Below are 23,296 nucleotides of genomic sequence, written 5' to 3'. Positions count from 1 at the left end.
TGAGCTGGGGCTGGGAGGTTCCTGCACACCTGGGGAATGGTAGGCATCACACATGCCGCCTCCTCCGTGTCTGGGCCCGGGGCACTGGGTTCCCACATTTCAAGGGCCTCTGGAGTGAAAGCCCATATGTCTTGGAAGCCAGGATGCAAAGGAGGCGCCCAGATTCCAGGTGCTGAAAAGGTTGCTGGTCCATCCAGCAATCCCACCTTTGCCTTCCACTTTATCATGCATCTCAGACTACATCTTGCTGGCCCCGAGGAGGTAGCATTAAGGGTGGCAGAGGTGGCTGCCATGACAGTGGCAGAGTCTATTCAAGAGATGCTGGGTACTGAGTAGGCAAGGGCAAGGGACTGGAGCACTGGGCTCTCGGGGGCAGGGGAGGTGGGAAGAAAGAGGCCTGGTCAGCCACTGACTACGAGAAATGTAGAATAGAGGTGGGTGGGGTGGAAACTCTCAGTAGACCCCAGAGCATCCTCCTCATGCCAGAGGCAGAACTGGAGAGAGACCAAGATTCAGACACAGGTAAAGTCCGAGACAGGGAAAGAAGGAAATCAGAGCCAGGTGCCCACGGAGGTGCTGCCAGTGATGCCCCCACATGCCCAGCACTTTGCCTCTCCACAAGCCCATTTTACAGACACAACAGTGAGGCCAAGAGAGGTGAAAAGAAACGTCCCACATTTGATGGCCCAGGCCAAAGGGATTAGTAGAGGGGATGCTGAGCCCTACGATTTCCACATTCAACCCGGCACCACTCAGGCTGAGAAGGAGGGATTCAGGAGTCATTGAGAAAGACAGGGATGTCCAGGCAGCGAGATGAAAAGAGGCAGAGAGACATGAGTGGGGTGGGGTGGGGTGATGTGGAGGGAGAACGGAGCAGAGGGTGCGGGTGTGGTCCCAGAGCTGGAGGTATGGGCGACCTCGGCACTGAGGGAAGAAGAAAAGAACAGCACGCACATGCACAAATAGGGCCACGTAACAACTGGTGAGCACCCAGGAGCCTAGGGCCACAGTACTGTGCCGGTGTTGGTGATCTCTGGCTACAGTTTATATAAGACATCACTGGGGGAAGCTGGTTGAAGGGTTCACAGGACTCTATGTGCAGGAACTTCTTGTGATTCTGTATAACTTCAAAATAAAACGTTTTTTAAAAACCCACTTTATAGAAACAAAGTGAGGCTTTTTTTTTTTCTAGAAAGACAGCTGACAAACAAAATGAGATTTTAATTAATGAACAAACTGAATACTAAAATGCAGAGTAAAGAATGATAATGTATGGCCGGGCACAGTGGCTCACGCCTGTAATCCCAGCACTTTGGGAGGCTGAGACAGGTGGATCACAAGGTCAGGAGATCAAGATCAGCCTGGACACCATGGTGAAACCCAGTCTCTACTAAAAAATACAAAAATTTGCCCGGTGTGGTGGCAGGCACCTGGGATTACTGGCGCCTGCCACCTGGCAGAGAGGCTGAGGCAGAGAATTACTTGAACCTGGGAGGCAGAGGTTGCAGTGAGCCGAGATTGCACCACACTAGCCTGGGTGACAGAGCAAGATTCCGTCTCAAAAATTAAAAAAGAAAGAAAAGAAAAGAATGATAATGTAAAGCTGCATGTGGTGGTGTGTGCCTGTAGTCCCCAGCTACTAGGGAGGCTGAGGTGGGAGGATCGCTTGAGCCCAGGAGTTTAAGTCCAGCCTGGTTAACATAGCAAGACCCCAGTCTCTTAGAGAAAAAAGAAAATAAAAAGAGTGATATGTGGAAACCAAGAAACCTGGCTTCTGATCCTACCTCTGGCTAGTCTTTAACTTTTAGGCTTCATTTTCTTTTATGGGAAATAAGAAAATTGCGCCAGAAAATTCTGAGACCACGTCAAGCTCTGTTATTCCATAGGGTGTATAGATTTCTGTAAATCTATATTTTGCCAAATATAGAATGAATGCCAATTGTATGTTAAATATAGTACAGAGATTGGGGCTTGTCTAACTTTGCAATAGGCAAGAAGTCTATTTCTGCCGCTTTCTGTGTGTCTGCCTATCACTGTATTAGACATCAAGGTGATATAGTAGGACTTAGTCCTTAAAGGACCTCAAGAGGGTGATAGACACATAGGAAGTACCTATATACATGCTAGATTACAAAACAGATAGTGTTAATGTTTGTTTATGTGCTAAAATGTGTGATATGCACAATACCTCCTCTAGACATTCTGAAAGAGATACTGTAGATTGCAGTATGTCCAAGAAAGAAGTGGAATTTCAGACATATGAATACCCTGGTTTTATCGTTAATTGCATCTCATAATATGTTACAAGGACCAGGCTGAGCCAGGCACGGTAGCTCACGCCTGTAATCCTAGCACTTTGGGAGGCTGAGGCAGGCGGATCACCTGAGATCAGGAGTTGGAGACCAGCCTGACCAACATGGTGAAACCCTGTCTCTACTAAAAATACAAAAATTAGCTGTGTGTGGTGGTGGGCGACTCAGGAGGCTGAGGCAGGAGAATCGCTTGAACTGGGGAGGCGGAGGTTGCAATGAGCCAAGATTGCACCATCGCACTCCAGCCTGGTGGACAAGAGTGAGACTTCGTCTCAAAAAAAAAATGTCGGGGAGGGGACCAGGTTGAATATCTCATAGATACTTTGCTGTTCACTGGGCTACAGCCACTCATCCCCTTTGATTCTAGGCTTAGACTTACTCTGTAGTTTGAGCTGTTGCATTAATAGAGGGTAAACTTACCTAGATTTACTTGGTATTTTTGCTTTTCTCTTTTTTTCTCTCCTGACTCCTCCTTCCCCTCCAACCTAACTCCAGCTGAAAAAAGGAAGGGTGGGCAGACTGTGGACTCTGGCCTCCCACTTCTAAGTGTGTCTGATCCTTTCATTCCTCTTCAAGTACCTGATGCACCAGGTAGGTAAATAGAAATGTTCTGAGGTTAAACAGCTTGATTTGCATGTCCCAGGCCCTGTGGAAAGTTCTGCCTTAAACACCCCATGAAAAGGATCTGAATTCCAAGCCCTAATAATAGGCTGCTGTTGCATAGTTTTACTCAATAAGAGGGGTAAACTTGTCTTGGAGGGTACTAGCCCTTAGCAAAGATAAAATCAGTTCAGGTTATACCAGATTGATTTCCATATTATGTCAGTGTTCAGTTTTTCATCCTTGATGGTGTTAAAGGTGACATGAGGGGCCTACGTATTGGAAAGAACATTAGTCCAATATGGTTATAACAATGGCGGGGAGCCTGTAAGCACATGATAAAGTGAACAAAATATGAATAGTGGTGATAGCGTGATAATGGGATTATGGGTGACTTTTGTTCAGTTCTTACTTTTCTATAATGTCTTTTTATTTTATAATATAAAAACACATAATAAAAATTAGGGAATGTGATAATAATTAATAGGGAATGTGAGTCAGGAAACCTGGGTTCCCTTCCAGCCTCTGCCCCTACCTGAAAAACCTTCTGGGCTTGGATCGTCATCGGTGAAGTGCATTGGACTGCAGGAGTTTCAATATCTCTTGTAGTCCACCATATCTCAATTTTAAGTAGCAGTCTAAAAAGTAGAAAGTGGTTGGTGTGTTCTGACAGAAAGAACTTTTGGAACAGTGAGTGACTGGATGCTTCCCATTTGGAGTTCAGGTTGCCAAAACTTTTCCTTCCGGCTTTCCTCCCCTACTCTTTTTGGTGGGAGGAGTGATGTGGGAAAGAGTGGCCGTCCTTTCTCTTATCTGTCAGTCTCTTCACAAAAGCAAATTGTTCCAGCTCCTTAGAAGCAGTTGACAGTTGTTTTGCTTCTGATCATTTTTCCTTTTTTCCTGTTGTTGCCCCTGCCAACTCTTGACCTTGAACTGATAGGACTGGCTTGGTTCTTTTTCTCTCCCAAAATATTAAAGGTATTTGATTGCTTGCTTCAAGATTGGAGTGATTGCGATGTTCATATCCTTTACCAAGTCTTCCCACCATCACTTACTAAGACAGACTGCAGCTAGGGTACCAAGGCAGTTTTTATTTTTTATTTTTAGACAGATTTGTTTACCCCTCTAAGGAGAAGCAAACATTTGCCTTGATCAGGTGGTACTCTATAACTGTATAGCTTACTGGAGCTAGATGTAGCTTAAAAATATCGAAAACCACTAAGGAATGATTCAATACAGGATAGTTTAAAGGAAGAAAGGAATGAAATAGAGGCGCTTTCTTCCTTTGCACTTTTCAGGTATGCCTGGCAGTACTTGGACAAGTTCATTTTGAACAGAAGGTTAGAAAAGTGTGGGCTGTAAACTCCAGCTGGGGCTGACTGTCTTTTCCTCCCTGTTTTGGTAATCATGGGATCAGACAAGGGAAAGAGGTGATGGAGGCATTCTCGTTTTGACACCCCTTCAGGTTCTTGCTTTGCTGTTGCTTAGGTAGCTCATGGGCTGCAGAAGCCAGGAGGAAGGCCTCTTTGCACAGGGCAGAGGATGAGGGCCCTCAGGCAAGTAACTGTCCTGTGCAGCTGTCACAGGAGTCCTCTGGATCAGGGTTGAAGAGCCAGGCACATGCCCCAGGTGGCTCAGGAAATCGGCTCCAGCTTGTGGAAATGCATCTGGGGCCACCAGAGCCAGCTGGCTGCCATCCTGCCTGCCTTCTTGTCATCTTTCCTGTCTCCTGGTCCTCCATGCTTCTTTCATCCCTGTGGATTCCCGCTGAAATGTTACTGGTATACACTTTAATACCAATTAAGCCAAGACCTCTCTTGGGTTTCAGTGGAAAGATCAACTAAAATGAGACATTTTAATAGAGAATTCCAGGAGTGTGCTATTTACTTTCTGCTCTGTCAGACCGGACTCATCTGTTGAAAACATAAGGTAGACAGTTAACTCTTCTGTGCGCTGGCGAATTCTCACATCACTGAGGGGGCATAAAATCCAGGCTGCTTACTGCAACCTGCAAGGCCCTGAGTGGTGTGGCCCTTGCCTGCCCCTCTAATCTCAGCTGATAGTGCTCTTCCTCTCCATCTTGTCTTTCCTCCAACAAGCTGAGCTCCTTCCCACCCCAGGGACTTTGCACTTGCTGGTGCTCAGCTTGGAAAGCCTTCCCTTCAGCTTTGTTCCCTTGTATCGTTCAACATGTGGGTCTCCGTTTAAATGCCGTCTGCTCAGAAGGCCCAGTGTGGTCCAACGGGCACTCCCAGTCACATGCCCTGGCACTTTTTCTTCATAGCCCTTATCAGGACATAGTCCATCTTTCCTCATCTTATCACTGTCTGAGGGTGGGGCCTCATCTGTCTTATTTACCACCTTTATCAGCTGTGCCAAGGACACTGCCTGTATTCAGTCAGTGAGTATTTACAGATCAGACAAATGAATGAAATAAAACCAGAGGCTGGAAGCCTTTAGGTGGCCCCATTACCCTCCATTTCTATCCCAGCTCCCAGGCACCAGACGACTGGCTCCATAGCCTTCCATCTGCACCTCTGCCAACTCCTGGGCAGTCCCCACACACCCACTCTTTGAGAGTGAATAAAGGAAGACACAGCCCACAGTGTCAGGCAGCTGCCAGCCCCTGGACTGATGAGAATAGTAGCTAGGCTCAGCAGGTCCTTTAGCCCCGTCCTTTCATGGTGTCCTGCAGAATTGTGCTAAGTATATTATATTAGCCACGGTGGCTTTGACTATTCTGCTTATTTTAACATTCAGCCTCTAGCACATTCAGTTACACAGCTTCTATATCAAGGCCACTGCATCCTTTTTTAACATTTTTAAATATTGAGTGAGAAAAGGGCTCAGGGTTCCGTGTCTCTGGAACCTGGGGAAACTACAAATTTGGTTTTACCCTGCAAAAAGCAAGCAGTCTGTCACACCATCGGCCCACTATGGACACCAGTCAGGTTTTTTGCCTGGTTTTCTTTCTTTGTTTTGTATACATATTCATCTACTCTCAGCTATATTGATGATAAGAATCATGAGAGGCTGGGTGTGGTGGCTCACACCTGTAATCCCAGCACTTTGGGAGGTCGAGGCGGGTGGATCACCTGAGGTCAGGAGTTCGAAACCAGCCTGACCAATATGATGAAATCCCTGTCTCTACAAAAAATAAAAAAATTAGCCAGGCATGGTGGCATACGCCTGTAGTCCCAGCTACTCAGGAGACTGAGACAGGCGAATTGCTTGAACCCTGGAGGAGGAGTTTCCAGTGAGCTGAGATCACACTACTCCACTGTCGCCTGGGTGACAGAGCAAGATTCTGTCTCAAAAAAAAAAAAAAAAAAGAATTGGCCAGGCGTGGTAGCTCACACCTGTAATCCCAGCACTCTGGGAGGATGAGGCAGGTGGATCAGAGCTCTGAGGTCAGGAGTTCAAGGCCAACCTGGCCAACATGGTGGGACCCTGTCTCTACTAAAAATACAAAAATTAGCTGGGCATGGTGGTGGGCACCTGTAGTACCAGCCACTCAGGAGGCTGAAGCAGAAGAATTGCTTGAACCCGGGAGGTGGAGATTGGAGTGAGCCAAGATCGCGCCACTGCACTCCAGCCTGAGTGATAGAGCAAGAATCCATCTCAAAAAAAAAAAAAAAAAAGACTCATGGACTCTCAGTCTCCTGAAGACCGTGCCTTTCAATGACTTTTAACATTTTTATTTTATACTTTTAAAATGATCACATACCAGTACCTTTGATCTTACAGATACTGGGGAGTGGTAGGTGGTAATGTCAAGTAACGCCCTCATTGTGTGGGTGAGGAAGTGAGGCCCTAGTGTTGTTCTGACTGTGCTCGGCCACACATTCCTTCTCTTGCCCACAGTCCCCAAACAGTGGATATTTCTTTTATCTTTGGGACAGTTCCTAGATCAATAAAGCCTTTGACCAGAGAGCTAAATTTAAGGCTTTGGGAAATATAAAAATAGATTTGAAACTGTTAGACCTGAGTTCTAGCCATTAGTGGCTAGGTGATTGTGGTCAAATCACTTAAATTGTACGTTCTTATCCTTAAAATTGGCAATACTAAAACCTACCTCATGGGGTGTTCTCAAGGTTTAGATGAAATCATATATTTGAAATTTCTATGTGAATTTTAAATTACTATAAAGATGGGAAATGCTGTTTCAACTTTGGTTCTACATCCCTATTCCCAGTGGGGGAGTCCTAGTTATCATAAAGTGATATTTTTCTCTTGTTGAAATTAAACTTGCTCTTATGACCTTTAACTTTTGCACAACTGAGAGCCATTAAAATAGATTTCCTGGATACAGTGATTGTCAAACTATGGGTAAAGGGCACTGGATAATTATAGGTTGGTTCGCTGGTTTGTTTTAAGGAACGTTTTTATTTTTCAAAGCACTATAAAACCAATTTTCTTAGAAGGTCTGGAATATGAAAATCATAGCCATGAACGTTTGTATGCTTACAAAGCTGCCAAATGATGCATGGCTAGTGAGTCTCAGAGTATTTCATTGATGCTGAAATGCTGCTTGTCCATTTATTTGCCTTCTGTATGCATTAGGAAACAGATAAGCTACAAGTAGTACCAGCGTTTTAAAATATGGTAGAAAAGAGGCTGGGCCAGACTCATGCCTATAATCTCAGCACTTTGCAGAACCAAAGTGAAAGGATCACCTGAGCCCTGGAGTTTGAGAGCAGCCTGGGCAACATGGTGAGACCCTGTCTCTAAAAAGAAAAAAAATTTTTTTAATTAGCCAGGCATAGTGGTGCATGCTTGTAGTCCTAGCTACTTGGGAGGCTGAGGCAGGAGGATCCTTTGAGCCCAGAAGTTTGAGGCTGCAATCAGCTATGATCACACCACTGCACTCCAGCCTGGGTGTGACAGAGCGAGACCCTGTCTCTCAAAAAATGTGTGTGTGTGTATGTACACACACATAGATATATATTAGAAAGATGGAGGAATTTTCTCTGAAAATTGGGGACAATATTTTTAAATCATTCTTTAAATTGTAGTAAAATGTACATAATGAGATTTACCATTTTAACCATTTCTAAGTGTACAGTTCAGTGGCATTAAGTACATTCTTATTGTTTTGCAGCCATCACTACCATCCATCCACCCACCTTTTTTCATCTTGCAAAACTGAAACTCTGTACCCATTAAACAACAACTCTCTGTTTTCCCTTCTTCCCAGCCCCTGGCAACCATCACTCTATTTTCTGTATCTATGAATTTGACTACTCTAGGAACCGAATATAAGTGGAATCATACAGTATTTGTCCTTTTGTGACTGGCCTATTTCACTTAGCATTGTATCCTTAAGGTTCATTCATGTTGTAGCATATGTCAGAATTTTCTTCCTTTCTCAGGCTAAGTAATAGTCCATTGTATGTATATACCATATTTTCTTTCTCTTTTCCTCTGTTAATGGACACTTGGATTGCTTCCATCTTTTGTCTTTTGTGAGTGACCCGGCTGTGAACATTGAGTGTACAAATATCTCTTCCAGATCCTGCTTTCAATTCTCTTGGGTATATACCCGGAAATGGAATTGCTGGATCATATGCTAATTCTCTTTTTAACTTTTTGAGGACCACTGTTTTCCATAGAGGCTGCATCATTTTGCATCCCCACCAACAATGCACAAGGATTTGAGGAAACGATTTTTATAACAACTCTGCAGTACTGATCTCGGTTTTCCACAGACTAAGCAAGAAGGCATTCATTGCCCCATCAGTGCTGCTTCTTAGAATTAAAATCTTTTTTTTAAAAAGTGCCTCTTGGTTTATGGCACTTCATCATCTCTTGAGAAGTTAAGCAAGAGAAGCTGTGTTTTCTCAATGGTTTGTCATCAAGACGGGCATTCTTCTCATAACTGTTGGCCTGGCATCTTCCTCATTTCCAACTGCAGTCTCGTGATACTGAGAAGTCCAAGGTTGGTCATAGTATGTGTTTTTACTCTGGAAAGCTTATCTTTCTGCAGATTTAATTCTCTAAAATGAACTTGGAATGGGGCATGATGTTTGACTTTTGCTTCCAACTTGCAGATGTCACAAATGGTTTCTCAATGCTAAGAACTCTTTAGAGTGACTAGATTTCGTTTTATTTTATTTCTTTTTTAGGGTGACTAGAGTTTTAAAACATAATCTCTCATCATGAGACTTCAGGGCCTACACCCCAAGTCAGACAGAACATAGATTTCAAAGCCACAAGGCTGGAGCAGCTGCGTCCTCTTTTTTGGTGGGGCTCATGTTCGGCCCTTCCATGTCTGTCCGTTCAGCCTGTTCTGCTCCTCCTGGTCATATTCTTAACTAGAGTCAGAATGGGCCTTGAGCAAGCCGTTGGTTTTATTAGCCTGTATAAGTAGGTACCTGTCCTCTTTTTTTTTTTTTTTCCCCCGAGACGGAGTCTCGCTCTGTCGCCCAGGCTGGAGTGCAGTGGTGCCATCTCAGCTCACTGCAACCTCCGCCTCCTGGCTTCAAGCGATTCTCCTGCCTCAGCCCCCCGAGTAGCTCGGATTACAGGCTTGCACCACCACACCTGGTTAATTTTTGTATTTTTCATAGAGATTGTGTTTCACCATGCTGGCCGGGCTGGTCTCGAACTCCTGACCTCAGATGATCCACCTACCTCAGTGTCCCAAAGCGCTGGGATTACAGGGGTGAGCCCCACAGCCAGCATCTCTTTTGATATTTTAAGAGAGGGACTGGACATGGTGGTTCACTCCTGTAATCCCAGCACTTTGGGAGGCTGAGATGGGTGGATCACTTGAGGCCAGGAGTTTGAGACGAGACTGGGTAACATACAGGGACCCCATTTTTTCAAAAAAAAGAAAAAGTTTTAAGTTAGCCAGGCATGGTGGCATGCATCTGTAGTTCCAGTTACTTGGAGGCTGAGGTAGGAGTGCTGGGATTACAAGCGTGAGCCATTCCACCTGGCCAGTTTATCTTCATTTTGTCAATAAGAGAACTTCAATCTAGAGAGAGTAAGAGATTTGCCCAAAGTACTACACACACTTAGTGCGGAACAGGTCTTCTGTTTCTTAGTACCTTGTCTACCTCTCTGTTAGAACATCCTGCCTCATCCACACCTTTCACTTTATTCTAACAGTTCTGCTTATTCTGTTCTCACCCAAGGCACTTGAGTAAAATATGGAACTTGACCCATATTCACTACTGTAATCACAGGCACCTGTGGCCTAGTGACCCCCTCGCCCATCTAGTCCTCTTACTTAAAAGAGACGTTAATCCCCTTTTATATACCAAATGCTTTATTTATACACACGCATTCATTCTGATAAATACACCCTTTTAATCCCAACAACACTTTAAAGTAGTTCTTAATCTGTTTACAGCTGAGAAAATTGCTTAGAAAAATCAGGCAACTTAAATTCAGGCAGGCTCTTTTACTCTTTATTTTTTGGGATTTTGCAGGCCCCAGCTAAAATTCCAAAAATGTATAGTATCACAATAAAAGGTAAAAATAAATCAACAAAATGATACTCTCTATCATTTTTTTATAACTTCCACTTATATTCTAGATTTAGGGGATACATGTGCATGTTTGTTACCTGGGTACATAGCATGATGCTGAGGTTTGGGGTACAACTGATCCCATCACCCAGGTACTGAACATAGTACCCAATAGTTATTCAACCCTTGTTCACCTCCCTCAGACACACACACACGCGCGCACGTGCACACACACACATTTAGAGTCTGGAGTCAGTTCTAAAAATATCAGAGTAAGCCTAAAAACTAATGCAAAACTTGGCCGAGCGTGGTGGCTCACACCTGTAATTTCAGCACTTTGGATCACCTGAGGTCAGGAGTTTGAGACCAGCCTGGCCAACATGGCGAAACCCATCTCTAATAAAAATAAGAAAAATTAGCTGGGCGTGGTGGCAGGCGCCTGTAATCCCAGCTACTCGGGGGGCTGAGACAGGAGAATTGCTTGAACCCAGGAAGTGGAGATTGCAGTGAGCCGAGATCGTGCCATTGCACTCCAGCCTGGGCAACAAGAGTGAAACTCCGTCTCAAAAACAAAACAAAACAAACCAAACAAACAAAAACTAATGCAAAACTGGACCATTTTCTTCTCTTCAGAATTGTCGACTGCTTTTCACAAACATTTCTTAGGAAGATTAAATCATTTCTAAAATACAATTTATAAATAATTTGGGGGTTTCGTTGGTCTGTCCCCTTAAATAATTGAGAATAACAGTGTCAGTCTTTGTACATTTCAGGTATGTACTGTCCCAGAAGAATAGCTTTTGCCTTTGCATCCAAAGAAGCTACTTCTCATCACTCATGGGGAAAAAAGATCTTTGTTCATTAGACAGCACTAAGTCACGATATGCTGATGTGAAGTTTGATGTTTTTGGATCTTAAGAAACACTTCTACAGTTTCCTACATTCACCACTCTCTTCTCTGTGCTGTTCTTCTCCATGCCCCATCATGATACTTGGCTTCAGTGTGTTTCTATTAAACTGTAAGAGAAAGGACAGAATTTATAGAACAAAGGATATCAGGGCCAGCCCTTGATGCAGATGGAAGGCCTCCAGGCTCCATGAGTTATAGACTGTCAGCATCCTATAGCCTTTCTTGCGCCTCCCATTATATCCTTTTCTCAAGTTCTTCATTTACAATGGCCAAAAATGACCAGTAATAGCTTTAGATGTGACCTCTTCTAAGAGTCCTTTCGTTTTTAGGCAATCAAAACTTTAGTTAAACCAGAAGAATTAATCTCTAGTGTGGTCAAATATCTGAGTCTTAGTATCAGCTAGCTAGCTCTCTTGCTTACTTGCTGTGAGATCTTTGGCAAGTTACCTTAACTTTCTGGAGCTGGTTTCTTCATTCATAAATGAGAAGGCTGAATTACATAAGATATGAGGTTCTTTCCAGTGCTAACCTGTCTGATAACATTACCATTGTCCCTGGGACCATGTCTATGTGAAGACTCATATTCCTTTATTGATGGAGATAGGCAGACCCCTAGACAGATACAGAGAGAACTTCAAAGACAAGTCCAGGCTCTACCATGTCTAATCTGTGACTTTGGGCAAGTCACACATTCTCGTAGTCTCTGATCTTCATTCTGTTAAACTGTGTTAGTATTCCCAAACCCAGGGGTTTTTGAATAATGAATGAAAATATTTGATATTAAGCTCTACAAATGTAAGTGATGTCCGTCATTGTGATGGCACCTGAAGACCCACTGAGTCACTGGGAACCTTCCCTCCCTGTGAGAATCCTGGGAGTCCAAGCAGCTTTTTGCACAGCTGTCCACCTTACATAGACGTGGCCTCTGCTCTCACTCCCAGCTTTGTACCTGGTATTGTTCTGTCTGCAGCTCCTCCCTCCAACATTTCTTGTATTTGAGTATTTCCCAAGCAGCTGTGACCATACAAGTTATCTATGTGAATAGCCTGTTACTTTGAGGTTTGGTCGGAAAACAAGCCTCCCTAAATTAGGCAGTTTACACCGTTCTGTCTCACCACACAACACGTGTACACTCATGTACTTCTTTACCCTCCCACATGCTTTTTTGCTCATGACTTATAAAAATATTAGATTCTTGAGCCAGGTTCAGTGGCTTATACCTGTAATGTCAGCAACTCAGGAGGCTGAGATAGGAGGATTAACTGAGGCCGGGAGCTCAAGAGTGTCCTGGGCAGCATAGCGAGACCCTATCTCTAATAAAATGAAAAATAAAAAAAACTAGCCGAGCATGGTGGTACATGCCTGTAGCCCTAGCTTCTCGGAAGGCTGCGGCAGGAGAATCTTTTGAGCCCAGGAGTTCAAGGCTGCAGTGAGCTGTGATCGTTCCATAGCACTTTAGCCTGGGTGACAGAGCACTATCCTCCTATCTCTTTAAAAAAAAGAAAAAGAAAAAAGAAAAAGAAAGAAAGGCTGGGCTCAGTGACTTCAGTGACTCACACCTGTAATCCCAGCACTTTGGGAGGCCAGGGTGGGTGGATCACCTGAGGTCAGGAGTTCAAGACCAGCCTGGACATCATAGTGAAACCCTATCTCTGCTAAAAATACAAAAATTAGCTGAGTGTGGTGGTGCACACTCATAATCCCAGTTACCGGAGACTGAGGCAGGAGAATCACTTGAACATGGGAGGGGGAGGTTGCAGTGAGCCGAAATTGTGCTATTGCACTCCAGCCTGGGTGACAAGAGTGAAACTCCATCTCAGAAAAAAAGAAAAGAAAAGAGGGAGATTCTTCTTCAACTCCTGTTCTTTCCACCTCCCCAGTCAAGCCAAACGGCATAGATGTGGCAGGGCATCTGAGGGGAAACCAAGAACTGGGATACAAAGGTTCGTAAGACCCTTCCCTACCTTCAGTCATGTTTAAGGGCTGCAAGAGAATTGAGTGCAGGATGCCCCAGAAGATTCCTGATGTGGCAGGAAGGTGGGGAAAAGCTTAGAGGAGATGGTATTGAGTGACAAGTACAAAAAAGTAGGGGGAGGCATCTCCATTTTACAGATGAGGAGATAATGTCAGAAGGTTAAGGAACTGTGCCAGAGTCACAACATGTCACCAGAGAGGCTAGAATTCAGAATCTGAAAGAATGCTAGCCTGAGGTTTTGCACCAAGATAAACTGCTGTATGAAAGACAAGCAAATAATTTTGGGTCTTTACTTTTTATCCATTGCTTTCCAAGATTGCAAATATGTAAGTGCTAAGTTAAAAGAAGCAAATCATTTCATTTTTTTAAGTGATAGTTTTTTGAGGAGAGAGGAATGAAGCAAAAACTAGTGTTTGGAACAATGCAAAGTTAGACGTTTTAGGGAAACCATCTTATTTTTACCAGTATGCTGAAAATTATTAGAGATATTTTTCACATCTTATAATGTCATATACAGTGTAAGGTTAATGCTAATATAATTATACTTGTGTACTTGGTTAGTGCCCTGTGAGGGTTTTTTCCTGCAACTGAAAAGCTTCCTTTTTTCTTCCTTCCTTTTTTCATTTTTATTTATTATTTTATTTTATTTTTTTGAGACAGAGTCTCACTCTGTCACCCAGGCTGGAGTGCAATGGCACAATCTTGGCTCACTGCAGCCTCCGCCTCCTGAGTTCAAGCAATTCTCCTGCCTCAGCCTCCTGAGTAGCTGGGACTTCAGGCATGTGCCACCATGCCTGGCTAATTTTTGTATTTTTAGTAGAGACGTGGATTTCCCCATGTTGGCCAGGCTGGTCTCGAACTCCTGTCCTCAGGTGATCCGTCCACTTCGGCCTCCCAAAGTGCTGGGATTACAGGCGTGAGCCACTGCTCCCAGCTGTCCTTTCTTGTTTTAAAAATATAAACGAGGTATAAATGAGAAATGTAGCTTATTGTCATTTAATTCAAAGTTACCTACATTCCATAGACTCCAGAGAGGGTGAATTGGCTTTACATGTAAGTCTTTTTCTGCAGTGTGTTAATTATACTAAAGCAAATATCTTGCCAAGATTCTGAAATCCATTCTTTTGTTTGACCTGTGTAGTTACAGATCACCTAAATTGAAGATCACCTAAAATTTGGTTCCTGTTTTTCCATGAATATCAATTTATTTCTTGCTTATCTCAATTCCCAAATGGCCTAGAAGAATACAGATTTATTACAACGTTATATACACGTTCTTGGACTTTAAGTCACTTCTTTTTCTCAAGCAAACATTTTCATTTTAGTTATCTTAATGACATTTCCATGGTTTAAAAGAACATTGTTGACATGCCTTTCATTGGGCAAGTTACAGAATTTATGTGATCTAAGTCTCCTCTTAACAGGAAATATGAGCTCTAAATTCCCTTCCTCCTGTAAGATTCTATGATTCATTATTTTGTTTCAAGTTAATGCTTTACCTTTAATAGCTTAAAGGTAAATAGAGGGTTCTTGATGGATCAGGGCTAGAAGAATCATTTTAAGTTACCAGGTGTGACAAGTCTGGTGGCTCTGGCGTCCTTTTATTTCTTGGCCAGAAGACATCAAGAGTAATCCATTTTCAGGCTTAAGTGAATTTTGTGAGATTTGACCATGGAATAATATGACTGCCAGCATGTCACAGGTGCACAGTTGGCAGACAATAAATGATCGTTGAAGTCAACTTAGGTGTGGTTGAATTGATTGTCTTGGTGAGTTATAAACTGTTTCTAAATAAAGTCCCCCCCAACCCCCCAAAAGAGAGAGAGATTCAAAACTAAGCCCAGGAAGGAAAATGAACGTACAAATATTTATATGCAGATGTTTATGGCAGCTTTATTTTTACTAGCTTAAAAACTGGAAACAACCAAATGTTTATCAGTTGGTGAATGGATCAACAAAGTGTGGTACAGCCATACAATGGAACAGGACCCAGCAGAAAAACAGAGCAAACTATTGATACTTGCGACCACACAGATGAATTTCATCTCAAAGGCATTATGCCACAGAAAGGAAACCACACTCAAAAGACTACATACTCTATGGTTCCACTTACTGGAAATTCTTTAGAAGGCAAAGCTGTAGGGACAGAAAGCAGATCTGTAAAATGTTACCAGGGTCTGTGGTGAGAGGAAGGCACTGACTGTAAAGGGGTATGAAGGAATTTTCTCAGGTTTTGGAAATGTTCTGTATCATTTCAGTGGTAATGATATGAATGTATACATTTGTCCAAACTAACCACATTGTACACTTAAAATGGGTGACTTTTATTATATGCAAATTACACCTCAAATAAAAACAAGCAGACACAGCCAGGGCAGCATCTGGAATGCCTTACAAAGTGACTACTTCACTTGAGGAAGTAATCATTTTTAAACTTCCAATTTTGAGAGCCTGTTGTTAAGATATTAATAGCATTAATTTTTATGGTGAATCTATACCAAATATTGACCCCCCCTAAAATGTGTTTGCATAGAGAATAGTGAATGATCCGCTGGCTTTAATATCTCATTACATTTTTGCTTTCTTTTTGTCTCTCTGCCCAACTTAGAAAAACTAATTGAGGGACTCAAATCTCCTGACACTTCTCTTCTGCTCCCTGACCTCTTGCCTATGACAGATCCTTTTGGTAGCACTTCCGATGCTGTAATTGGTAAAGTCATCATCTCTGTTTCTTCAGTCATGCATGATATGTGTGCCTGTTTCAAGAATGACAAGTACCTAGTTAACCAGTCCCCAGGGAATAGCCCTGCCACCCCAGAAGCCAAAGCTATTTAATCTCACTTGTATCACTCCAAATGAAGTGTTTTCCTTGCTTTTCAGGGGTACAGCGTCTATTTTTTGCCTTTCTTAATACCTTAAGATTTCTAAAGTGGATCTCTTATGAATGAGGAGGAATGTGAAAAGTTTCACATGTAGTTAGAAAAACTTTAAAAAGTTGGTTTCTAACTAGACTTTACCTTTGCTGAACTTAATGAAATTTAGCAGATTCTTCTTCTTTTTTTATTTTTATTTTTTATTTTTATTTTTTGAGAGAGAGTTTCGTTCTTGTTGCCCAGGCTGGAGTGCAGTGGCGTGATATCGGCTCACCGCAACCTCTGCCTCCCAGGTTCAAGCGATTCTCCTGCCTCAGCCTCCCGAGTAGCTGGGCTTACAGGCTTGCACCACCACGCCCAGCTACTTTTTATATTTTTAATAGAGACAGGGTTTCTCCATGTTGGTCAGGCTGGTCTCAAACTCCCGACCTCAGGTGATCCACCCACCTCAGCCTCCCAAAGTGCTGGGATTACAGGGGTGAGCCACCATGCCCAGCCCAGATTCTTCTTTAGAAGGCCCATGTACATCCAGCTGCAGTGGGACCAGCCTGGGAAACATAGGAAGACCCTATCTCTACAAAAAAAAAAAAAAAAAATGTTAATTAGCCAGGGTTGGGGGCGCACACCTGTGCTACCAGCTCTTTGGGAGGCTGAGACAGAAGATCGCTTTGAACCAGGGGGTTTGAGGCTGAAGTGAGCCCTGATCATGCCACTGCCCACCAGCTTAGGTGACAGAGACCCATCTTAAACAAAATTTTAAAAATGTTATAAGGTCCGTGTATATACCAAGTATCAGTAACTGAGAAAACATTTTGCCCACTGGTTAAGCCCCATAAATAGAATCCAGGGCAGGGGCTCGGTCTGCTTCCTGTCTCACATTTCCCTGTGTTCCAACAGCAAGGCAGGCCAAATTTGCAAAATGTTCAAGGCCCCTGTACTTCAGGAGGGCCCAATCATGAGACACCTAATAATGCCTTTGGGCAGAAAGTCCTAGAACTCAGAAGTGCCATGACCTTGCATAGAGGTAGGCCTGCAGCTGAGGGGTGTCACATGGTGTAAAAGGCCTCCCAGCTACATCCTGGGATGGGGTTTGAGATGGATTAATGGCCTTCACATGGCACAGAGGATATTTGCCCCCAGGTTTATCCCTTAATAAAAGTGAAATTACCAGAAAAAATTAAGGTACCTTTCAACCCATCTCTTCTGACATGGAAGAGGCTTGCTGAGCGGCTTACGTTCCGAATTTGTTTATGAGAACTGATCATCAGTGAGACTGGCCGCAGTGTTTCGCCTTGCACACGCATGCTCAGTGAAGCCTAGACATTCAGAGCAGCAGAAATAAAGGAACTTACTGTTCTTTCCACCTTGCCTGAGACTGGCATTTTAGAGACCTGTTAAAAGAAAGCCTTCACATGGCTGGGTGCTGTGGCTCACGCTTGCAATCCCAGGACTTTGGAGGCCAAGGTGGGAGAGAGCGCTTGAGCTCAGGAGCGAGACACCATCTCAAAAAATGAGAATTTGAAAAAAGAAGAAAGCTTCACAGAATTTCCTAAAGAAACTTCTGACTCCCTTTCCCTTACCCTTTCCTCTTCTTAATGCTCTGTTACGAAAGAAAAAGCTGACGTTGCTGTTGAGAGTCTCATCCCAGGACTGGAGCCCCCAGTTCCCCAGCGCCTCCCATCTCAGACGGAATCTGTGACCTCGAATCGCACAGGTCAGTCAGGGGTCTCTGCAGCTGCAGGGACTGGTCGGTGCGGTGAACCTTTGAGCCAGTCTTTTCACGTGACTCGATCGATCCCGGGCTTCTTTTGCAGCCCAGGTACTTCCTGCTGAAATGGGCACTCTGAATTGTTACAGCCCCAGCTTCTAGATGTTGAGGGATATATTTCCTTGCTAAAGAACCGAGTATTTTTTGGAGCCATGTTCTCTGTGGAGTAATCTCTGGGCTTTCTCTGGTTACAGTATTTCTTTATTCAAGATTCTTTTCACTGGTGGCGGGATCCCTCTATGTCCTTAATTAAAGAACTCCACCGAGCTGTAAGGACACCCTTAACCCTCCAGATTGCTGTGCATCTTTCCAGTCTACCAATGTCAGTGATGGCCATGGAGCTCATCCTCTATATACTGATGTTCTGTTCCCAGCATAGTGCTTTAATCTTGTATAGGTAATTTGCTATTAAATTGTAGGCAAAGTTGAAGTCTTCCCTAGATCTAATATTGCTTGTACCCTGATTTCAAAATTCAGTCTTACAGTCTTAATAGAATTTCTTAACTGCCCACAAATACAGATTTGGTAACCTTTTTTTTATTTTTGGGTCCATAATTCCCTTGATAAAAGTATCTGGTTTTCAAACTTGGATAGAAACAATTAGAAGCCTAGGAAACGTGTGGATAAATTCATGCAGGTGAAAAAAAAAATACCTCCAAAGACAATATGATTTGTTTTCCTTGTTCTCATTTGAATGTTTTCTCCTAGAAAACTTTCTCAGAAAACAATCCCTGTGTTAAAATGCTTAAACTCAGGCCGGGTGTGGTGGCTCACACCTGTAATCCCAGCGCTTTGGGAGACTGAGGTGGGTGGATCACCTGAGGTCAGGAGTTTGAGACCAGCCTGACCAACATGGAGAAACCCCGTCTCCACTAAAAATACAAAGTTAGCCGGGTGTGGTGGCGCATGCCTGTAATCCCAGCTACTCAAGAGGCTGAGGCAGGAGAATCACTTGAACCCAGAGGCAGAGGTTGCGGTGAGCCAAGATCGCCCCACTGCACTCCAGCCTGGGGGACACAGCCAGACTGCATCTCAAAAAAAAAAAAAAATACTTTGAGTTTTTGTCTTGGTTTTCTGAAATCAAAATCATGTTCAAAGGGCCAATTTCAATGTAAAGAATACTAGTAAGAGGCATTGTGGGTGGGAACCTGGTTCTAGAAGGTACTGTTTAATCTTGTCGCATTCTGCTAATAATAAGCCAGAGGCAACCCTCTCCTAATCAGTTTGGATACTTCGTCCTATGGTAACTTCTTTCATTGAGTGTTTAGGGAAACTTTAAGTGAAAGTCTAATTGTAAAGTTTTTTCTCCCAAATGGCATTCACTAAGAACTGAGGTGCTAAAGTTAGCTCAGCATCCAAATCACAGACCTGTTTAACCAGCAACCTCTGAGCAAAAAATTTTCCTCTATTTCTATATTAATGTTAAGAGGAATCTAGAAAGACATGTTTCTGTAGATGAAAATCCAGAAGGCTTCCCAGATTTCTTTTGGTTTTCTTTCTCCCACCTTGGCTTGTATGTGTAATGTGTAAATGCAGTAACTTAAAGGCTAAGATCTAATCTCACGATATTGTTGTGTGTGCCACTTAATGCCATCACTGACCTGGGATGCTGTGAATCTGGACTCAGATTCTCTCACCGGGGAAGATTCCCTGCTTGACTGTTCTCTGCTCTCTAACCCTACTACTGACCTTCTGGAAGAGTTTGCCCCCACAGCAATCTCTGCTCCAGTCCATAAAGGTAAATGCTTTCTTCTTCTCAGGCCCGCATGTGTCCTTAGAGGGGAAAGAACTAAACAACTTTTGAGAGTTTTTCTTATCAAAAGTCTTTACTAGTGAAGTTTTAAAACTACCTCCTTCTATGGAAAACTTGAGTTTGTACTCCTACATACTGTGTTATAATACCTCTCAGTGAGAATATTTACTAAGACTTAGACAATAGGCCAGGTATGGTAGCTCAGGCCTGCAATCCCAGCACTTTGGGAGGCTGAGGTGGGAGGATCACTTGAGCCCAGGAATTTGAGACCAGCCTGGACAACATACAGAGTCTCAGTCTCTACAAAAAAATGTTTTAATTAGCCAGCCATGGCAGCATGCACCGATGGTACCAGCTTCTCGGGAGGCTGAGGTAGGATGATTGCTTGAGGCCAGGAGGGCAAAGCTGCAGTGAGCCATGATTATACCACTGTACTCCAGCCTGGGCAGCAGAGCAAGACTCTGTCTTAAAAAAAAAAAAAAAAATAGCAGACAGGTACTAAAAATAAATAAAATTAAATCTAAAAAAAGACCTAGACAACAGATTGGTGAAAGTATTGCTTTCTGGCAAGAACATAGAATGCAGATATTCCGTGTTACCTTTAAAAGCTAGGTACCTTTGCAATCAATTCAAGTAGACGGTTGATGTGACTATCTACTATCTGCTTATAATGATCAATATGATGCTTGTTGGCCTTAGATGTAAAATGGTTTTATCATATCTGATTCAAAGTTATTGCATAGTGATGACTGCAATAAAGAAATAAGCATCTTTCCTCAAAAGTCAGTCCTGTAAGTTTGAACTTGTAGAAGTTCACCTTCAAGTCATGATTGGTTACTGGATTTCTCTTTCTAATCTACCATTTTCATTTTTTAGTCTTGGGTTAATAGTGGTCTGAAATCCTGCTGGACAGAGGTAGCTTGAATCAGATTCTATTCAATGAGTAGTTTGTGACAGTATCAGGCTCAATGCCTGGCTTACTTTGTTACCAAACTTTCGGTGATTGGGTAGGGAAAATAGTCTTCTGGAAAGAGAAAATGCATAGAAAAGGAAGAGCTTAAGTCCCTTCAGGAGAAAATTCAAGAAGGAAGACTCCCCAGGATGACTAAAAATAATCACCCCTGTGGTTTGCAATGGTAATAGCTGAGTTTTTGTTTTTACCCCTGATAACATTAAAATGATTATGTTTTTATAGATGATGTAGAGGGAAGTTACCTATTTAGACAGTGATGTCTGGCAGGAGTGTGTCAGCAGCAATGTAGAATTACAGAGAAGCATCATTTGCAAAATAGGTGCTCAGCTAGCACTTGCTTGCGGGTAGGATAGCTTTAATTAGAATGGAGAAGACTATTCTAACAAACCTTCTACTTGAGGCCTCAGTATGTGTAATCTTGTGCCTCAACATTCCCTGAGGCGGCTGAGTTGTTTCAATGTCTTTTTTTCCCAGTCACAGTGCAGTGAGTCCTTCCAGCAGTATTTTGTTTGCCTTGTAGACAGTGGTTACTTCTTAGAGAGCCACCAATTCTCTTCCTCCTCCCCCGCCCCTGCCGCTGTCCCAGTTTTGAGTTTTTCGAATATTGTTAGGCCTCTGTTCCCTCAGTGAAGACAAGTGACTTATTCCTATGCCTTTGTGGATTAGTGACATTGAAGAGATACCTCACAATAATTATAATTAATGCCTTATAAATATTAGAATTCTTCCAAGAACCCTTCTCCCTAATCATTTATAAAAGTCTTAACATGACCAACTCTAAAGCATTTTTTTCTATATCTCTGTATTTTCCAGTTTTGCTACTTTTATTTCAACTCAGAAAGATGAGTACTTTCACCTTTGGAAATAACAGGGCTGTACAGTTGAGATCTTTGTGCCTCTTTCGCATTCTCTCATTTGCTAATCTCTACCTCTGTTGTTTCTGCTTGTGTACTTGCATTCTGTATTAAGCTGCAGAAGATAGTAATCTCATCTCAGGTTTTGATGTCCCTGAGGGCTCGGACAAGGTGGCTGAAGATGAGTTTGACCCTATTCCTGTATTGATAACCAAAAACCCACAAGGTAAGAAAGAGGATGGGGAAAAGAGAAGAGCTTGGCCTCAGTTCTCTTCAAAATAGTCATGCACCTAATCTGCAAGGGGGAAGAAAAGCATCAACATTTAATGAAGGACATTGGGAGTAATGAGAATCATTGTAGGCTGGACCAGTATAGATAGATAGAGATAGGTATCTTTAAAGTTTGACCGTGGTGTTTATTTAGAGAGAAGTATTTAACAGTTGGCCAAAAGTTAGTTTTTACCATGAAGCCAAAAGCAAAATGATCTTCAGTCAGTGGAAACCTGAAGGTATATATCAAAAGCACATCACATTTTTTATCATGATTAGAATAATCCGTAATAAATATTTTTCCCAAAGAGATTAACAGCTGTGTTTTGGTATCATTCACATCTTTCTGACATTCATGGAGCATCCTTTTTCAACTTTGATGGATGAAAATCATTTGAACATGCCATAAAACACTAAACTGCCATAGGACCATCTATTTATTTTTTAAAGCATGTTCTTATTGCAGTATCTTAATAACTAGTTTCTCCCCAAAGCAAAAATTATTGATTTTTACTTTGTCAAAGGGAGATGGCTTCATATTATCAGGAAGTTAGTATATAGCCAGCAATTCTCAACCAAAAAAAAAGTATTGATTTGAAAATACTTTTGCAAGGACTCTTTGCAAGATGTCCTGCCTATACTGTGGTGTGCACAGAGTGCCTGAGCTTTTGGTGGGAGGTGGTGGACAGCTAACGTATGTGTTTCAAAATCAACATGTAAGGGTTTGCAAATGTAAACTATTGCTTCTCTAGGGTTTGATTTTTTTGTTTTTTGTTTTTGTTTTGGTTTTGGTTTTGGTTTGGTTTTTCTTCTTTGCTTGCTCTGCACATCTAAACCTTTAACCCTCTATGTTTTGTACTGAATTCCTATCTCTCCACTTCCAGGTGGGCACTCTAGAAACAGCAGTGGGAGCTCTGAGTCCAGTCTTCCCAACCTAGCCAGGTCTTTACTGCTGGTGGATCAGCTCATAGACCTGTAGCCGTGACCCAGTAGCAGATGCAGTTCTGTAACCTTCATACCGTAAAATACATTTTCATTACGGAGTTATGAAAAAAATGATTTTTTTAAAAAAAAATCTGCAAATAAGGGGCCCTCCAGCCCTTTTCTCCTACCCCTTGCCTTCTCCTGTAGAAATGATAAGGAAAGAAAATCACTTTGGCCCTCCAGATATTCCTTGGCCAGTTCCTCCTTGTTAGTTTGCTGTGTTTTCTCATTACCCTTCTTCAATAGCATTATCTTAAATCAAGCGCTAGATGCCATGAGCTTCACCTCTGCTGGAATCGACTCCACCAAAAGCTTAACTGTAACTGAAACTAGTGAATTGACATTTTTGTCTCGTTCTTGCTAGGAATGGCCTCCCAAATCAATTCTCCCAACCCCTGTCTCCTTTGGCCAGATGCTGATGAATGTATTTCCCTGTTTTTGCTTTTTATCCTGATGCATTATCATGAGGACATGGCTACTTCAGTTGGTCTTAACTCTAGGCACTAGCCTGGAGATGGGTGTGTGGTTTAAGAAAGGGTAAAACTTACT

At 42.7% G+C, this 23,296-nt stretch overlaps 1 protein-coding gene across 1 annotated transcript in view; it reads left to right on the top strand.

The window, feature by feature from the left end:
* Window positions 1-22,895, top strand: part of AAK1 (AP2 associated kinase 1) — a 230,480-nt gene extending 207,585 nt beyond the window's left edge. The window contains exons 17-22 of the mRNA XM_011985014.1: window positions 2,808-2,903; window positions 15,881-15,982; window positions 17,758-17,859; window positions 19,541-19,651; window positions 21,609-21,719; window positions 22,648-22,895. Of these exons, the coding sequence (XP_011840404.1) occupies window positions 2,808-2,903; window positions 15,881-15,982; window positions 17,758-17,859; window positions 19,541-19,651; window positions 21,609-21,719; window positions 22,648-22,742 (617 nt within the window). The 3' untranslated portion in view covers window positions 22,743-22,895. The remainder of the gene's footprint in view (window positions 1-2,807; window positions 2,904-15,880; window positions 15,983-17,757; window positions 17,860-19,540; window positions 19,652-21,608; window positions 21,720-22,647) is intronic.
* The last annotated feature ends 401 nt before the right edge of the window (window positions 22,896-23,296 follow it).

Source organism: Mandrillus leucophaeus, unplaced genomic scaffold (assembly GCF_000951045.1).
Source record: "Mandrillus leucophaeus isolate KB7577 unplaced genomic scaffold, Mleu.le_1.0 Scaffold279, whole genome shotgun sequence".
In the NCBI taxonomy this organism is placed as follows: Eukaryota; Metazoa; Chordata; class Mammalia; order Primates; family Cercopithecidae; genus Mandrillus; species Mandrillus leucophaeus.
This window is presented reverse-complemented; position numbering and strand designations above follow the sequence as displayed.